This window comes from Psittacula echo, assembly GCF_963264785.1.
Source record: "Psittacula echo genome assembly, chromosome: 22".
NCBI lineage: Eukaryota > Metazoa > Chordata > Aves > Psittaciformes > Psittacidae > Psittacula > Psittacula echo.
Window position 1 is genome coordinate 3,072,405 of NC_137758.1, and position 15,326 is coordinate 3,087,730.

Below are 15,326 nucleotides of genomic sequence, written 5' to 3' on the forward strand. Positions count from 1 at the left end.
AAGGAAGCAGGGACAATGGGTGGAGGGTCCAGGAAAGCTGATGGGGGCAAGGATCCAGTGCAGGGGGCACGGAGGGGAAAGGCACATCCAGCGATCCCCTTCCTTTTCCCAAGCCCCCCACCCTGATCCAGGGCCGGAGCCCATGGAGCTGGGCCTCCTGGTTTGTGCTGGCTGCGAATCCCGGCCTCCCAATCTCAGGATACTGGTGACTGAGTCATGGAAATGGTTCAGACAATGGCTTGGCCCCTTTAGAACTGGCCGGAGGGGGCAAAACAGGGAGAACAAATCCGACCTTGCTTCCTGCACGGAAGCGGGGGCCCATTGTTTGGGAATGGGCATGTGCTTTGCTCCTCACCAGCCTGGGAAAGCTGCAGAGCAATTGCTAATGGGGAGCAGTGTGGGTGCTGCCAGGCAGCTCCCCCCGCACCGGCTCCCCTATGAGAATGCAGAGAAGATGATGCTGAAGGTGCTGATGTTGTCTGTGAGGTCACTGCCGTGGTGGCAATGCTGAGGTGGCATCACCCCTATAGACACCAGCTCAGCGCCTCGCCACACCACGGTGATTGGGCTCATCGGGTCCCTGCCTCCCTCCCCTGCTCCCATCACAGCCCCCCCTCAGAGCACCCAGTGGAAGAGGGGGATCTCACAACCCCCCCGAGCATGATGTTGTCCTTGGGGTAACCCCAAGAGCACCCCAAGAAGCAGCGCTTGCTTTGGGCAAGCAGCAGCACAAGCAGGGCCAGAGGAAGGAGAGGAGCAATACAGGAGCCTCGGCCATGCACTGCTGGGGAGGATGATGTGGTCCAAATCTTCCCCACGTTCCAATTCCAGACCTGCCTTGTGCATCCCATGATGCCCCCATGCATGTGGGATGATGGCATCTCCAGACTGTCCCCGTCTGCAGCAAGGGGATGTGCTGCTCTTCTCAGCAAGGAAGAGCTGTGCTGGAACAGGGGGGGACCCAAAAGGTCCCCTGCATTCAGCGGACCCAGTGACAAGCCCCCAGGCCAAGAGGCTCCAAGCCTGGATGTTCCTGATGGGACCAGCACCGTGTCCCAAGCCCCGCACACAGGGAGCCCACACTGTGGTCTCACCCGGATGGACAGACAGACAGACATCTGCAGCCCATTAACCCGAGCTGATACCACAATACCCAAACCCTCCGGAACCACAGGGGCTCTGGGGCTGCCCTCAGCTCACCCCCTTGTATCCGACTCCATAGTCCATAGGGATGTACGCACCAAGGACCTGTCTCTCCCAGCCCTCTGCATCCCTGGTGATGGGCAGCTTGTCACGATGGTCTCGTACCTGCTCCGTGCATCCCAAGCGCTGCCTTTCCCTGCATCAACCTCCCTGACAGAGCTCCTGCAGCCCCCCTGGTTCCATGGGCTCAAAGTGGGAATACACTGGGCCACATACACTGGGGACCGTGGCTGTGGAAGCAGCGCATCCCAAACCATCCCTGAGCTGGCAGCATCTCCCTCATGGGCTCCTAGCAGGGTGGTGGCTGAGCTCCAAGGAATTAACCTACGAATGATTTCCACCCAAACACCACGATTTATCCTGGCCACTTCAGAGGCATTCCCAGCAGCTGGAAGCTCTGTGCTGCCTTCTTCCCCAGCACTGGAAGTGCCCGGCTACTGCAGGGAGTCGGGGCTGAGCAAACGAGTCCACCCACAGCACAACAGGCTCTAATCTGGCCATAATAAAACCAAGATGTTCCAGGATTGCTCTATGGGGAGCGCACTCGGAGCAGCTCAGTTCTAAGCCAACGCTCAGAGAGAGCTTGCCCAGAAAGCAAAGTAAGATTGAGCAGATCCTGATGGTGCAGGAGAGCAGAGCTGGAATCACAGCCGGTGCATGAGCAGCAATACCTGGGCAGAACGTTTAGGAACGATGCGAACGGTCCCTGCAGCACAGCCCATGACGCTGTGGCTGAAAGTGCTCTCACTTCAAGGTAAAACCCTGCACAAACCCTGCTAAAGCACTGCCCTGGCCCCCTCTCTGCGTGTTGCTGCGGGTGATGTGCTGGTGGAGGAGGGTGGCTTTGGCCAGGGCAGATGGTGGAGAACAGAGCAGGGACCGCATTTTGGGTCTGGAAGGGGGATTTTCACTGGCAGGCTGACACTGAAATCAGTGGCCACTTTAAAACCATCGCAGCTACAAGCACCCCAGCCCCAGCGGGGCTCCCATTCACCATCACCATCCTCACCCCATGCCAGCCACCCAACCCTGGGGGTACCCACCACATCCCCCTGCAAGGCAGCACATGTAACCCAGCCAGACCAACAACCCCACCAGGGACTTTCAGCTCCAAACAGGGGTTTGACAGGAATAGGAGGCAAAGCAGCATCGCCTCTCTGCAACCATCCCTATGCCCAACCTGAATGCTATTGTTGTTCCTAATCCAGGCGATGGGAACTGCGGTCCCCGGAGCCCAGCCCAGCAGGCTGGACCAGGCCAGCCACACACACAGCGCCGGCCCAAGGCTCCTCTCCTATGGGAAAGCCACAGGCTGAGAGGATGCAACCGCTTGGGAGCCTCCTGGGAGCATCCCCATCCATTCCCATGCCATGGGGCTGGGCCAGCCGATGGGGCAGGGAGGGTTTGGTAGAGGACACAGGGGGTGATGCTGAGCAGGCTGTGCCGGAGACACACATGGGGAGGGATGGGATGGCCGGACCACCCAGCGGGATGCAGGGAGCCGTCAATGGGGGGGGCCGAGCCCATTGCCTCCAGTTCAAAGGCGACGCTGGGCTCCAGCACCCTCCGCCAGCCCGGCTCCAGCGGGGACCCGCAGCACCACCCAGGGACCCTCCAGCTCAGCCCCACAGAGGGGCTTTTCTTGTCCCCTGCCTTTGTTTTCTATTTAGTGCTTTTGTTCTCCCCTCTTTGGTCCTTTGTTCCAGCTTGTCCTTTGTTCCGACGCCTTTGGTTTCTCTTCCCTTTGATGCTTTGTCACTCCCTTCATCTTGGTGCTTTTCTTCGCCGGGGTTTTGAAGCTGCCGGTTGTTTTCTCTGGCCGGGCTGTGCTTGGCAGTTTTATCCTTTCTCCCTCTTGGTCCACTCCTCAGGTCACACAGGCCCGGATTGTCTCCAAATCCCCATTTGTCTTGGTTTGGTGCCTGGATTTCCCTGCCTTTATGTCCTTTCTTAAGAGCCTCTCAGTGATTTCTTCTTCCTCAGCGAGGGAAGTAGAGGGGGGAGGTCGGGGCTTAATTAATTTGCGAGTGTAATCTTCAGACGGGTGGCACCGCAGGATGCGCGGAGCATCATTACTGCTGTCATTAGGACGTTAAGGGTTAGCGAGGGTTTAAACAGCAGCAAATTGCAGCCAAGAGCTCCAACTTCACCAGATTGTATCAGAAAGAGAGAGAGAGAAATCCCCAACACGGGCAGAGCGGGAGCAGAGGCAGCTCCAGCCCCGAGGGCTCGGTGATGGTCACAAAGGGCTGCCCAGAGCAGGATGTGTGCTCACCTCTCATAGACCAAAGAGCATCATCCTGTGCCTAAGGGCTCATCTCAGTCTCCCCTCTGGCAGGTTAAAGCCGTTCCCCTTGGCCTGTCCTTACATCCCCTCTCCAAAGCCCCTCTCCAGGTTTCCTGTAGGCACTGGAGTTGCTCTCAGGTCTTCTCTTCAGGAGCCTTCTCTTCTCTGTTCTTAACCTGCTGCTCACACTCCGGGGATGCAGCCCCCCATAAGGGTGGTTTTGGGCTGCAAACACACACTCTGGGTCACGGGAGCTTGCTCTACCATGGCCAAACATAGCCCAGGATCCATTTTTGGGAGCAGTGAGGCCCCTCCATCACACAGCATCCCCATGGTGCAGGGTGAGAGCAGCTGTGGCTGCACAAACAGCTGTTGAAGGGAGGAAGCAGCCAAACTTAGCAACAGGATGTACCCTCAGATAACGTGATCGATATCAGAAGATGCAGCTCTTCAAAGCCCGAGTGGAGCCCATCTGCTCACACTGGGTGTCTGGGGAGATCGGCACCGATACGGGGGTGTCTTTGGCTCCGTCTTCACAGCACCCTTATTTGTCACTTATGGTACCTGGGTGACGTCTTCATGGTTTGGAGTACGGTGGGATGGGGTACGAGGGATGGGTTTCTGAGTATGGGACCAGAGGGGAAAAGGGCATGAGCATGGGATGGGTGCTTTGTGGGATATCACTTCAGATCCAAGAGCATCACAAAGCATCTGGGTGCTGCAGATGGGGTGCTTTGATAACACCCTGCAATAACAACCCCTCATAACCACACGAGCGTGACCCTGGGCTCACAATGCAGTCACACAGGACCAGACGCTGGGATATAACCGGGAAGGCCCCAAAGGAAGGTTTTCCAGGAAGAGCTGGACACAAAATGCCTCAGTTTTCCAGGTGAACTCTCCATCACGGGCCGGGAAAGCCTGGTTGATAGGAGCAGCCACACACCAGCTCCCATGGCACACCCCAAGGGGCTGCAGAGGATGCGGGATGCTTCGGAGGGCAATAGATGGGGAACCTGCCCGAGGAGGAGATGAGCCCCATCCTGCTGTTCTCATCCCAGAGGGCACCGAAGAGGTTAAAAGCTTGATTGCTTGGAACAAAAGCAGACGGGAAAAGCCACCTTTCTGGTCTGCCCGGTTCTGAGCTCAGCAGCTGGCCAAAAGCAAAGCTTGGGGCTGGTTATGAGTCACCCAAGGCACCACCCTGCTCACACCGGCTGTCACAGGGGCCCAGCCTGCGCCTTGCAGGAGGTGGTACCAACCCATGCTCGTCCATCCAAGCACTGACTGGGTCCCTGCCCGGCCAACCCTCGGCTCTGCCCCACTCTCCCGAGGCCTGAACCTGGGTTTATTACAGAGCTGGCACCGGGATTGCGAAAGAAAGAGAGGGAAAGAATGACCCAAACCCCCCTCATCCCTATCTGCAGCCATGCAAGGAACATTGTTCAGCGCCGCACAAAAGCATCCCTGAAAATAGAAGCGCCAGGGCCAGGCCTGCCAGTGGCTGTGTGAGATAACGTCTACTCGCAAACACTGTGCCTTTGTGCCGCTGTCACTGTCCCCATTGTTCAGGAGCCTATTGCCTCGGGGATATTGTTCCCTTCTTTTGTCTCAGCCCGGCTCCTTTTTGTTTGACTTTACTTCCCATTTCATTCCTCTCCTTTGTGCTGGGCTTCGGGCTTTTGTCTCTCCCTCTCCCCCTTTTCTCGCTGTGATTTGTATTTAGGAATTGTTCCCGTTGGAAGCACAATGCGCTCCGGGCCTTTCCTCTCCTCCATTCATTACCTATTCAGGTGGGCTGCTTTGCCCATAGGTAACTGGAGGGGGGGGGGGGGGGCAGGAGGAGGGTGGTGGTGGCCTTTGGGGACACCAGGGTCCCCTGGCCCCAATCCAGGCACTGGGATCCGCTCTTCCCTCCGTGGCAAAGGAGCATTGGGAAAAAGGCACATCCGACCCCAACTCAGTGCTGTGGAGCTGAGGATGCTGACACAGCGCCAGGGAAGCAGAGGCATGGATTGGTGCAGGCCAGGCCCTGGTGAACACAACCTTGGCTCTTCCCTGTCCCTGCTTTTTGGGCACCAGTGAAGGGATGAGAGCACCCAATGGCAGTGTTCCCACTGCCCAGAGCCCCCCCAGCATCTCCCCTACGCTGCACAGTGACTGGGTGCCCTCCAAGAGGGACCCTTGGGGCTGCAGAACCACAGGGATGCAAGGAACAGCCCAGAGACATCCTCGGGGATAGCAGGATGCAGCCAGGGCAGAGCTTGAGGAAAGCAGCTCTAAAGCTCCTCAAGGGTGCTGGGGACCCCCTGTACCCCATTTCTGCCTGCTTCCCCTCCCAGCATGGTGGGCTCCCCCTGCACCCCATCCCCTCCTGCCTCTTCCCTATGCTCCTGCAGAGCATTCGGGAGTGCCCAGCCCTTGAGGAGGAGGAGGATCCATCAGGAAACCTTGTGGGAATGCCGTGACGGCCGGAGCTGACAAGTGGCCATCCTGGGAGACAACAAAGCGCCGTTGTTCTCCGGGACACAGCCCTCGTGATCCAACAGGACTTTCCCATCCCTTCCCGCTGACGGATCAAAGCCTGCAAGAAACCTCCTCTTCCTCCTCCTCCTCCTCTCAGGGTGGGGAGGCCACGAGGAACCCCACGACTCACCCCGGGATGGAGGGATGGGAGCGATGCAGCGGGATGAGGCTCCTTAGGGATGGTGTGAGCCCCCGGGGCTGCAGGACAGGGCTGGTGGGGGGGGATGCCTGGGAATAAAGGGAGCAGACTGTGGCCCATTGTTTCATTGTTCTGGCTTCAAAGGACAATGGGGCATTGTTGTCTCTGGGGATCCCATTGTTTGCTTTCGCTGCAGATCCCAGCCACGCAATGGATGGAGGGTTCCCGAGGGCCAGCCCGGCACTGTGTGTGGGACACTAAATAATGAGCTTCCAGGTTTCCTTCCCCACCACCCTGCTGGGCCATGGGAGCATGCAGAGACCCCCCCCCCCGCGCCCCACGGAGATGGGGTGAGAGCAGGGAGGGTTTTCTCCCTGCAGCCCCCAGCAAACCAGGGTGAGGGGGATAAACCCAACCCTGCTTTCATGATGGGAGCTGAAGCCACATCTGCTGCCAGGATGGAGCTGCTGCTGGATGGGGCTTTGGTTGCTGTTCCCCTCTCTGGATCCATAGGAGCTGCCCCATGGCCACTTGGCACCATTCCTATGTTTTCCGTTCCTCCTCTCGCCATCCAGCATCCTCTCAAGACTGATGTTCCCCAGGCACATAGGACAAGGAAAGCTCCATAGCAAAGCTCCACTTCTCCATCAGTACCAAGGAAAAGGGACTTGGTACCATTGATGCCACAGCCCTGGGGTCCTCCCTTTGCTGTCTGTGCAGCACCCCAAGCTCAGGAGCTTATTTTGCATAGCTCCTTCCTATGTAAAATCAATGTGGGTGCTATGCAAAGGCTGGGGGAGGGAGAAGGAGCCGGGAGCCATTCCCAGCCCACAGCTGAGCCCTCCGGTGGGAGATTGATGGAGCAGGGAAGAGATACGCTCTCCCCAGGGATGCTCTTCCAGCATGAGGCTGCTCACAGCAGCCGGGAAGGGGAGGAAGCATCCACTGCCCAAATCAATGCACCTCAGTGCTCCCTGGGTACCCTCCGAGGGGGAAAAGCCCATCTCAGGCTGCTGGTAGCCCCAGACCAAGCTCAGCTTTGCAAGAGCAAACACCAGGCTTGGGGCTTTCAAAGAGAGGGAAGAACTGCAGCTGATAAAGGTATAACTTCAACGTGAGCCTGTTTGGTTGTGCTTTAACGCTGGGAATTCCCACTGCTTCTAATCAGAAGATGAGGATGGACCTTGCCTCGCAAATGCATCCAAGGGTAATTTCCGGACAAAGCACCAAGGGATTTGTTTGGGGATCAATGGAAGCTCTTTGGGAATAAAAGAAGGGGAGATAAAGAGATGCTGGATCGTGGCACTGCAGCACTGCCTGCCCTGCATGGAGCAAGGGGATGCCTCCTCCCTTGGGGAGCCTGCACCAAGGGCACCCATCCCCTGGAGACTGCACCCCCTGGCTCCTTCTCTGGGATCCCTGCATCCCTGGGGACCCTCGAGCCTCCAGCCCCAGCCTGGGTGCACACGGGAAGCTCGTCCTTCTCCGGGGGCTCCTTCATGCTCCTGGCAAGCGCTCTGTGCACACACACTTGTACAGACCCACACGGACACGGCCCCCCCTTGAACAGCGCCATTTCCTCTCAGATAAAGCGCTCCTACCGCAGCCCCCCTTTCCCTCTCCCCCCCAGACTTGTGCTTGTCTCACGCACCCCTTTCGGAGCCCACCTTGGGCTCGGATCTTATCTCACTTCCTCGATGTGAATATTGGCTCTGTTGTTGATGTACGATAAAGGGATGGGCTCCGAACCCAGCTCACAACAAAGCCCTCTCGAGAGCGGATGCCGGTACCTGCTGCACGAACCCGGCTCCACCAAAGCGTGGCTCCCGTTGGCGCTGCTCCTGTCCCCCCAACACCTGCACGGGGCAGAGGGGCCCCAAGAGCAGCCCAGGGCTGCTGGTGCTGACACAAAGCACGGCCAGGGCAAAGCTCCCCTTGATGCTGCAGCATCTTCATGTATAAAACACAGCCAAGCATCCCTTTAACCATCCCTCTCCTGGACCTGGCTCCCCCTTAGCTCAGTTTGCAAAGTGAAAAGCAACCTCCTGAAGAGTCTCCTTAACTCTTAACCCCCCCCCCAACAGGGAGCAGAAGAGAAACATCCCTGGAAAACTCAGCTTTATGGATGGATCAGATTGCTGGCAGCAGGAGAGGCAGGGAGGCGGCACGCAGCGCTGTTCCACTCAGCTGAGGGCATCACACCATGCCATCAGCCATCACCCCCCAGGGGACTATTAGATATTGCTCCTATTTCACAGACAAGAGGCTGGAGAATGGCAGATGAGGCAAAGCAGCAGCCGGGATCAGGGCTGGATGCACAGGAAAGGGCAGTTTGCTTTGGAAGCTCTGGTCCTTGCAGGAAGGCAAAGCCTTCACACACCTATTCTGGTGAGGCAGGCACATCCTAGAACAGGACCTGAGCATCCTGGTTCTTAACACTCACATGTAGTCAAACAAGCTCTGCAAACCTGGAGCTACCTCGTGGCCGTGTCCCACCCCATCCAGACCCCAGATCCTGCCCCACGGAGCAGAGCTGTAAACATCAATCTCTATTTCCCACTGCAGACAGACCCGTATCATTCAGTCCAAGCTCAGAGAACTGCGCTGGGTACAAACACATCCCAAAGACAAGTGTGGGGGAAATCAGGCTTAAACATCACAGCTGGAGGCACAGGAGGGAGGAAAAGCACCGGCAACAGCGTTGTCTTTGGGGTGATGGGGTCAATGCGACACCTTGGAAATGCATGGGAAAAAGGGGCATAAAGCCCAGGTTAGGGTGAGGGACACGGGAAGAGGCAGCGAGGCCGGTCCAGCTCCACACTGAAGGCCCTGGTATGCGAGGCAGCGGCGCGGGGGGCAGGCTGTGCTGTGAGTGTGGCAGCGTCCCCGCCGAGGGCAGGCACAGCGCCCGGCGCTCCATTTTTCCAAGCGATGTTCCAAACAATAGCAACGATGCCCCTGGTGGGTCTGAATGTGAAAAGGCCCGACGGGGGGGCTGCCATGCTGGGCACCTTGTGTGTGGGCTGCCAATGGAGAGGGGACTGGGGCATTGCCACCAACAGAACCTGCTGGAGCCGGTTCGTGGCGACAGCCTCTCTGCTCCTGGCATCCCGCTGCTCCTGGTACCACCCCGCTCCCAGCCAAAGCAGGGATCGGCTTTATTGCCCATGGAAGTGGTGAAAACAATCCCAAGCAGCTCCATCCCCGGCGTAAGAACAGGCAGGGAATAGAGGAAAGCAGCACAGTGCATCCCGGCTCCTGCCTCCACCCTCCACAGGAGTTGTCCGTGTTCCGACGCTGCCCTAAGGGGACAGCTTCTAAACCATTCGAGTCCTTGACCTTCCACTGTTGTCTGTTTGATGCTATTATTTTTAGGCACACAAGCGTTAAAACACACCAGCACTTGAAAGAAGTTCCCTGATAACGTGCACTAAAGCAGGAGGTGGTGAGAAGCGATCAAGGAGGGTGGCAGGGCACGGGAAAGGTGATTTTCCCCTTGTACAGCCACACATCCCACCTTATTCCACAGGTCACAGGCCTGCAAACACACTAAATGCTGATGGTAGCCCAAGCTCAGCAAGTGGCCACGGACACAAGGTGTCTGCTCCTGTTTGAGATGCTCCTGCCAGCACAGGCCATGTCCTGCATCCCTGAACAAAGGTGCAGTGATGCCTTTTAAGAGCCAGGAAAGGCACCAACCTGCGGGCAGGCGGCTGGCTCTGGGATCTAGGTTCAAACTGAACTTCAAACACACAAAACCATCCCATAAATCACGATATCCTACAAAAGAGCCACAGAGATGCTGCTGCCCTCCAGAAAGGCAGGACCACTGCGCCTGCTCCTCAGGGGATGCTTTCACAAGCACGGAGAAGAACTGGGCTGGGCCAGGACAAGCAATTCCCAGTGCAGAAGGGAAGAACTGCAGCCTTTTTTTCCCAGAACCCCATAGCCACAGGCAGGGAAAAGGCACAAACATTTACCCAAAGCATCTTCCAGGGCTGGGTAAAGGTGGGGTCACCTCTAAAGGAGAAACCTCAGACACTGCGGAGCCCCAGCTGGATGTGAGCACGCTCTCACCTGCCCCAGCCAGCGCAATGGTCTCCAACTGGAGCACCAGCTCTGCCTTACTCACTCTGTGCCAGCGTTGGCACAGAAGCAGGTCTCAATCGCTTGGTTTTAACAAAGGGAGAGCTCTGCTCCTACCAAACAGCCATTTGGGGTGCGGTGGGATGCTATCCAAGCTGGATTTTGGGAGCTGACAGATCCCCCCAAGTGCTGGCAGCGCTTGAGGAACCTTTCTCCTCCAAACCTAGAGATGCAGGAACGCTCCAGCGTGGGATTAGCACCACAACCCAGCGCTGGGGCACTCCTCATAATGCCACCTCAAGGCATCTTCTAAAAGGAGCCTTGAACTCACCCCCCCCCCCCCGCACAGAGGGAAAGGACCAAAGACCATCTGCAAAAGCAACCAGCAAGGCAGCGGCAAAGCCAAGCAAGGGGAGTTCTTCCAAGCAGAGAGCCCAGCTGTAAGCACTCACTCTACCTTGCTCCTCAGTGCCAAAACCAGAACCTTCTACTCCTCATCCCCTTCCGCAGCAGGAAGCCCAGGAGCTCCAGGCACCCTGTCACCCATCGGAGGGCAGCCCCGCACCACTCTGCTTCTCTTCCAGGTTGTCTGGGAGCCGGGAAAGCTGCTCGAATGCTGCGGGAACTCGGTGTTCCCTGTGACACTCGGCTGCAGGGGCAGGGAGGTGGCCGAGGCCGCAGCACCCTCTTCTGTCTACCGCACTCTTCTGCAGGGAGCTTTTGAGTCTCTCTGGCAGTGCACAGCTCCAAGCAGCTCCCTCCAGACGTTACCTTCCTGCTCCCTGCAGCTTGGAAACACTCAGGAAGCTGGAAGGATTCGGGGTTAAAAACAAATCAGCAAGCGTTTAGATGAGTCAGTGGTGTGGTTTTATGAGGACAGACAAGTGCTTCTTGGGAAGCCAGTTTGGAATTGTTTTTGTGGCCTGTCGCTGGGCTGGTAATGCCTGGAAGCTCTGTTCTTGGACCACAGCACTCTAGTGCCAAGAGCTCCTCAAACAATGGGGCTGTGTTTCCTCCTGGACTCTCCTGCAGGCTCTGTGCCGTTTTCATGGCTTCCTGCTGGAGAGCTTCTCCTTTCCTTCTGCAACTCCCCCACGCACGTAATTACCCATTTTGGTACCTTATCGTGAGATGCTTCAGAGCTGATTACCCCTGAGCTTCCTTCCTCCCATCATCAACCTCCTCCAATATTGACGTTCACTGGCGCTAATTTGATGCTATCGCGGAGCAGAGGAGCTTTAGGAGGCATTACGGTGACTCCAAGTGCACAATTTGGAGCTGGCAGCAGCGCTGCTGCTAAGAAACAGGTTTTGCTCCTCACATCCAGCTCTTCTCCTAGGAGCAGCCGCTCGCCAGCCACGTGTGAGGCAGAAGGAGGACGGAGCTGGGATGCTGGTCAGGCGAGAGCGGGCGCCACAGAGCTTCCATTCTAATGGACTTTGAGTTGGGAAATTGAGGAGCGACAGCAACGCAAATGGCACCGTTGCAAAGCTGACTGTCTGCAGAAGAGGCACAGCTCAAGTTTGTTGTCCTGGCTCTTCGGCTGTGGGAGCAGAGGCCAACCATTCGTGCTCTACTCACCGCGCAGGCTCTGAGACAGTGTTATTCCAGTCGCCCTGGATTAAACGTGGAGCCAAGTGACATGATGCAACCCAGCCCATTAAACAAGCTTCTTCTAAACATAACACTGTTTGTAAAGTTACAGCTGGAAAGAGAAATGATTACTTCAAAGGACAGGCTGAGAGAGTTGGGCTAGGTCAGCCTAGAGAAGAGAAGGCTCTTTAAGGGGAGACCTTAGAGCAGCTCCAGTGCCTAAAGGGGCTGCAGGAAACCTGGAGAGGGGCTTGGGACAAGGGCCTGTAGGGACAGGCCAAGGGGAATGGCTTGAACCTGCCAGAGGGGAGACTGAGATGAGCTCTTAGGCAGAAGCTCTTCCCTGTGAGGGTGCTGAGGCGCTGGCACAGGGTGCCCAGAGCTGCCCCATCCCTGGCAGTGTTCTGCTTTCAGGCTTAAGCTGATCCACAGATTTAAGTTTTGGAATACCAAAAGCTTATTATATGGTACCTGGTGCAGCCTCTGTGGCAGGATTAATGTGTCGCTATCCCAGCAACCTTAGTCCCTGAGGAACAATTACAGTCAAACCCTTCCTTTTCTCTCTTTCCATCAGAAAAGCAGTAGAGGGGCCAACACTCCCATATAAGTGAGGGAACGTCCCTTTGTTCCATGTGATAAGCAATTCAGCTCTTGTGGGGCCTTAAATAGAACCACCAGATCCTCAAACGGGTGATGAAAATAAACCAACTTGATAAAACCCAACCGATACATCTGATATCCCAACTTACTGAATCAAGAGACTGCCCAAAAAGCAAGAGAGATTTAATCCAAAGCAGCTGCCCTGACTTAAATACACAAGTGATTTTAGGAGCATGCTTACCAGTGAAGTTTAGGAATGCTGCATTCCTACAGCCCAGCCCCAAGCCCCTCCCTAGAGCTACGTGAGCTCCAGGACCACACATCACTTATAGAGGAGCCCACCTTGCTCCAACACAGCTGGAACATCCCAGAACACACAAACATCTATCACGGGTCCATAATGAAATATCACCCTGAGTACATTTCTCCCCCTTTTCTCCTCAGGGGAGGGCCTGAGGCAGAAAACCACCAGATTTCCCTTTACAGTTACTGTGAAAAACATTTATTTGTGAGATACATCATCACTGTTTCAAACTACAAAACCCAAAATCACTCACACAAGGGAAAGGGCAGGTTTCAGCCCTGCAGGTGACCCCAGCCACACAGAACTCCCTCTCTACGAGCTGGTCCTGTTCCCACCCGCTCTTTATTTCCTCTGAAGCACCGGAATCGTTGTTCTAAGTGAAGAACGACACATCCTAGTTAGAAACGCTTTGCAGCAGGGTGATATTGTCCCCTTTCAACATGATCCGACCTGCAACACAGAGAAAGGAAATGAGACAAACCTCTTGACAATAACCTCATACCTTCCAAAAACCAATTCACAAGAGCCAAGGTGACTGCAAGAGGTCACCTCCATGACAAGAGACCGGGTTCTTATCAGAAACAGAGCCCCATATGGCTGCACTGCTGGGTGTGAGCAACCCCACAGTCCCAGTTCACACTGTAACGCATCAGACACAACCTCCCCTCCTGCTCTGGGTGTCTGAGCAGCAGCTTTGTCCCCACCAAGTGCCTGGACTAGCTGCTCATCGCACACTGCTGCTTGTGCTCATCAGGGCGGACTGAATACCAGCACTCTGGTGGTTCCCAGCTTTGCTTTGGTGACACCACAGCAAGTGTCCGAGGTGCTGGGAGCTGCCTATGCAGCCCCAATGCTGTCACTTTGGAAAAGAAAAGCAGGTCTGGGGCAGAGACAGGTTCTCAACCAAAACCACCAGCCCAGGAACCAAGACCTGGCCACTGTCTGCTCCCTGTCCCCCAAACTCAACCTCCCAAATGTGTGTTTTGTGCTCTGAAGTGTGGCTGAAGGGAAGCTCAGGCTCCAGGTCACCCCCCTTGGGCTTACCCAGCTGCTTCCTGGACTTTGTTTTGGAGTGAATCTCCTCTGCATCGTCCAACACCAAGTTCATGTATTCATCAAAGCCCTAAAAATGAGGGATAAAACAGGCAGCGAGCTGAGGCCCCTGGTCTAAACTTCAACAGCAAGGTCACAAACCATTACCTGTGCTGACCTGACCACTAAGACTATTCACTGGAGAGACATGAAGCGTTTCCAGCCCCCCAACACTAGTTTTTCCTGACACTAATAGCTTTATGAATGTGAAAACAAAGATATAACCCCCCAGTCTCCACAAGCCCACGAGGACATCACGATACTCACGATGATGCAGCCTTCTATCCGCATGTTCACCTGCTCATAAAGCCACACCTGTATCCTGGACCTCTGCAAAGCGATGGAGGAGGAAGGGAACACAAGGGACATGAACACTCCAAGCAGTTCTGTTCTATGCATTAAGTGATTCTCGTCACCAACAGCCACTGCAGCGCTCGGAGCTGGGTCTCTCACACGGTTTTGAAGGCGACACCCGTTTGGAACCACTTTTGAGGGCCCAGCACCGGAAAACATCATCAGGATCAAACTCCTCTTCCGTTTTAACTCTGCTTTGTGTGAGCCTGAGCCCGGAACGAGCAGCTCCGCTCCCGCACCCAAACGGGAGCGCTCGGTTCTCCTCCCAAACTCCACTTAACAACGGACCCCCCCACCCCGGCCGCGCTCCCGACCGTCCCCTCACACGGGCCCCGGTACTCACGTTCTGCAGGTAGCGGAAGATGAGGTTCTGCAGCGGCGCGTTAAGGACTCGGCCCAGCCACAATAACCCCGTCCCCCCCGCCCTCCCGTTCCCCCCGCGGCCGCAGGAAGGATACGATGGGCTGCACCATCACCTTCTGCACCTTCTGGCCCTGCCCGCGGTACGCCATGGCTGCTCCGGGGGCTCCCACACGCTGCCGCCGCAGGAAGCCGCTGCCGCACACGGCGGGAGCGCGCAAGGAACTGTGGGATGCTGGAGGACCCGGCCGCTCTAGGAAGCCGGGAGGACTGCCGTCTCTACTGCTCCGGCTGAAGGGGTGACTCCCTTGTCACCCCCATATCCCCCTCTGTAGCCCCCATGTCACCCCCTCATCCCCACCACAGCCCCTTATCACCCCCACAGACCCACTGCCACTCCCTCCGTAGCCTCTTTGGGCCCATGAGCACTCAGTGACACAGCTCCTATGGCAGGTTTATTAAAAACACTGTTAACTGCTGTTGCGTGGAACAGTGCAAGTGGGGTGGAGGCGCCAGGTCATTCACTGCCTTAAATACAATACAAATATAAAATGGGAGAATAAAATATTTACACAGAGCATGGTGTACATCAACCCCCACCTCTGGGGCCAGACCCCTTCTCACCCAGCTCTCGTGCTCTTCCTCGCTGCAGCCCCTCCATCCTTCAGCAAGGGAAGGGATGGGTGAACCCTTGCAGAGCCTCAACAGCAGGGTCCTGAAGTTTGGTTTCCAACCTCTATCCTCCTCTCGGAGCGAAGACATCACAGTGGATTATCAAAGCA

The 15,326-nt window shown here is 56.3% G+C and overlaps 1 protein-coding gene across 5 annotated transcripts; it reads right to left on the reverse strand.

Annotated features, from left to right (window-relative positions):
* Positions 1–11,123: 11,123 nt before the first annotated feature.
* SNRPE (small nuclear ribonucleoprotein polypeptide E) lies at positions 11,124–15,315 on the reverse strand. 5 transcript variants are annotated; one of them, XM_080632698.1, is made up of 6 exons: positions 15,169–15,293; positions 14,643–14,835; positions 14,528–14,554; positions 14,098–14,160; positions 13,783–13,861; positions 12,920–13,188 (listed from the first exon to the last, which is right to left on the reverse strand). In XM_080632698.1, the coding sequence occupies exons 2-6, from the start codon at positions 14,694–14,696 to the stop codon at positions 13,133–13,135; spliced, it is 279 nt and encodes a 92-aa protein (XP_080488824.1). In that variant the 5' UTR covers positions 14,697–14,835; positions 15,169–15,293; the 3' UTR covers positions 12,920–13,132. The 5 variants fall into 5 exon arrangements, 3 of the variants coding, with proteins under 3 accessions (XP_080488824.1, XP_080488823.1, XP_080488822.1); XR_013958306.1 differs by lacking the exons at positions 14,528–14,554; positions 14,643–14,835; positions 15,169–15,293 and adding an exon at positions 11,124–11,857 and having other exon boundaries at positions 12,992–13,188; positions 14,098–14,514; XR_013958307.1 differs by lacking the exons at positions 14,528–14,554; positions 14,643–14,835; positions 15,169–15,293 and adding an exon at positions 11,928–11,946 and having other exon boundaries at positions 12,992–13,188; positions 14,098–14,514.
* Between the last annotated feature and the right edge of the window lie 11 nt (positions 15,316–15,326).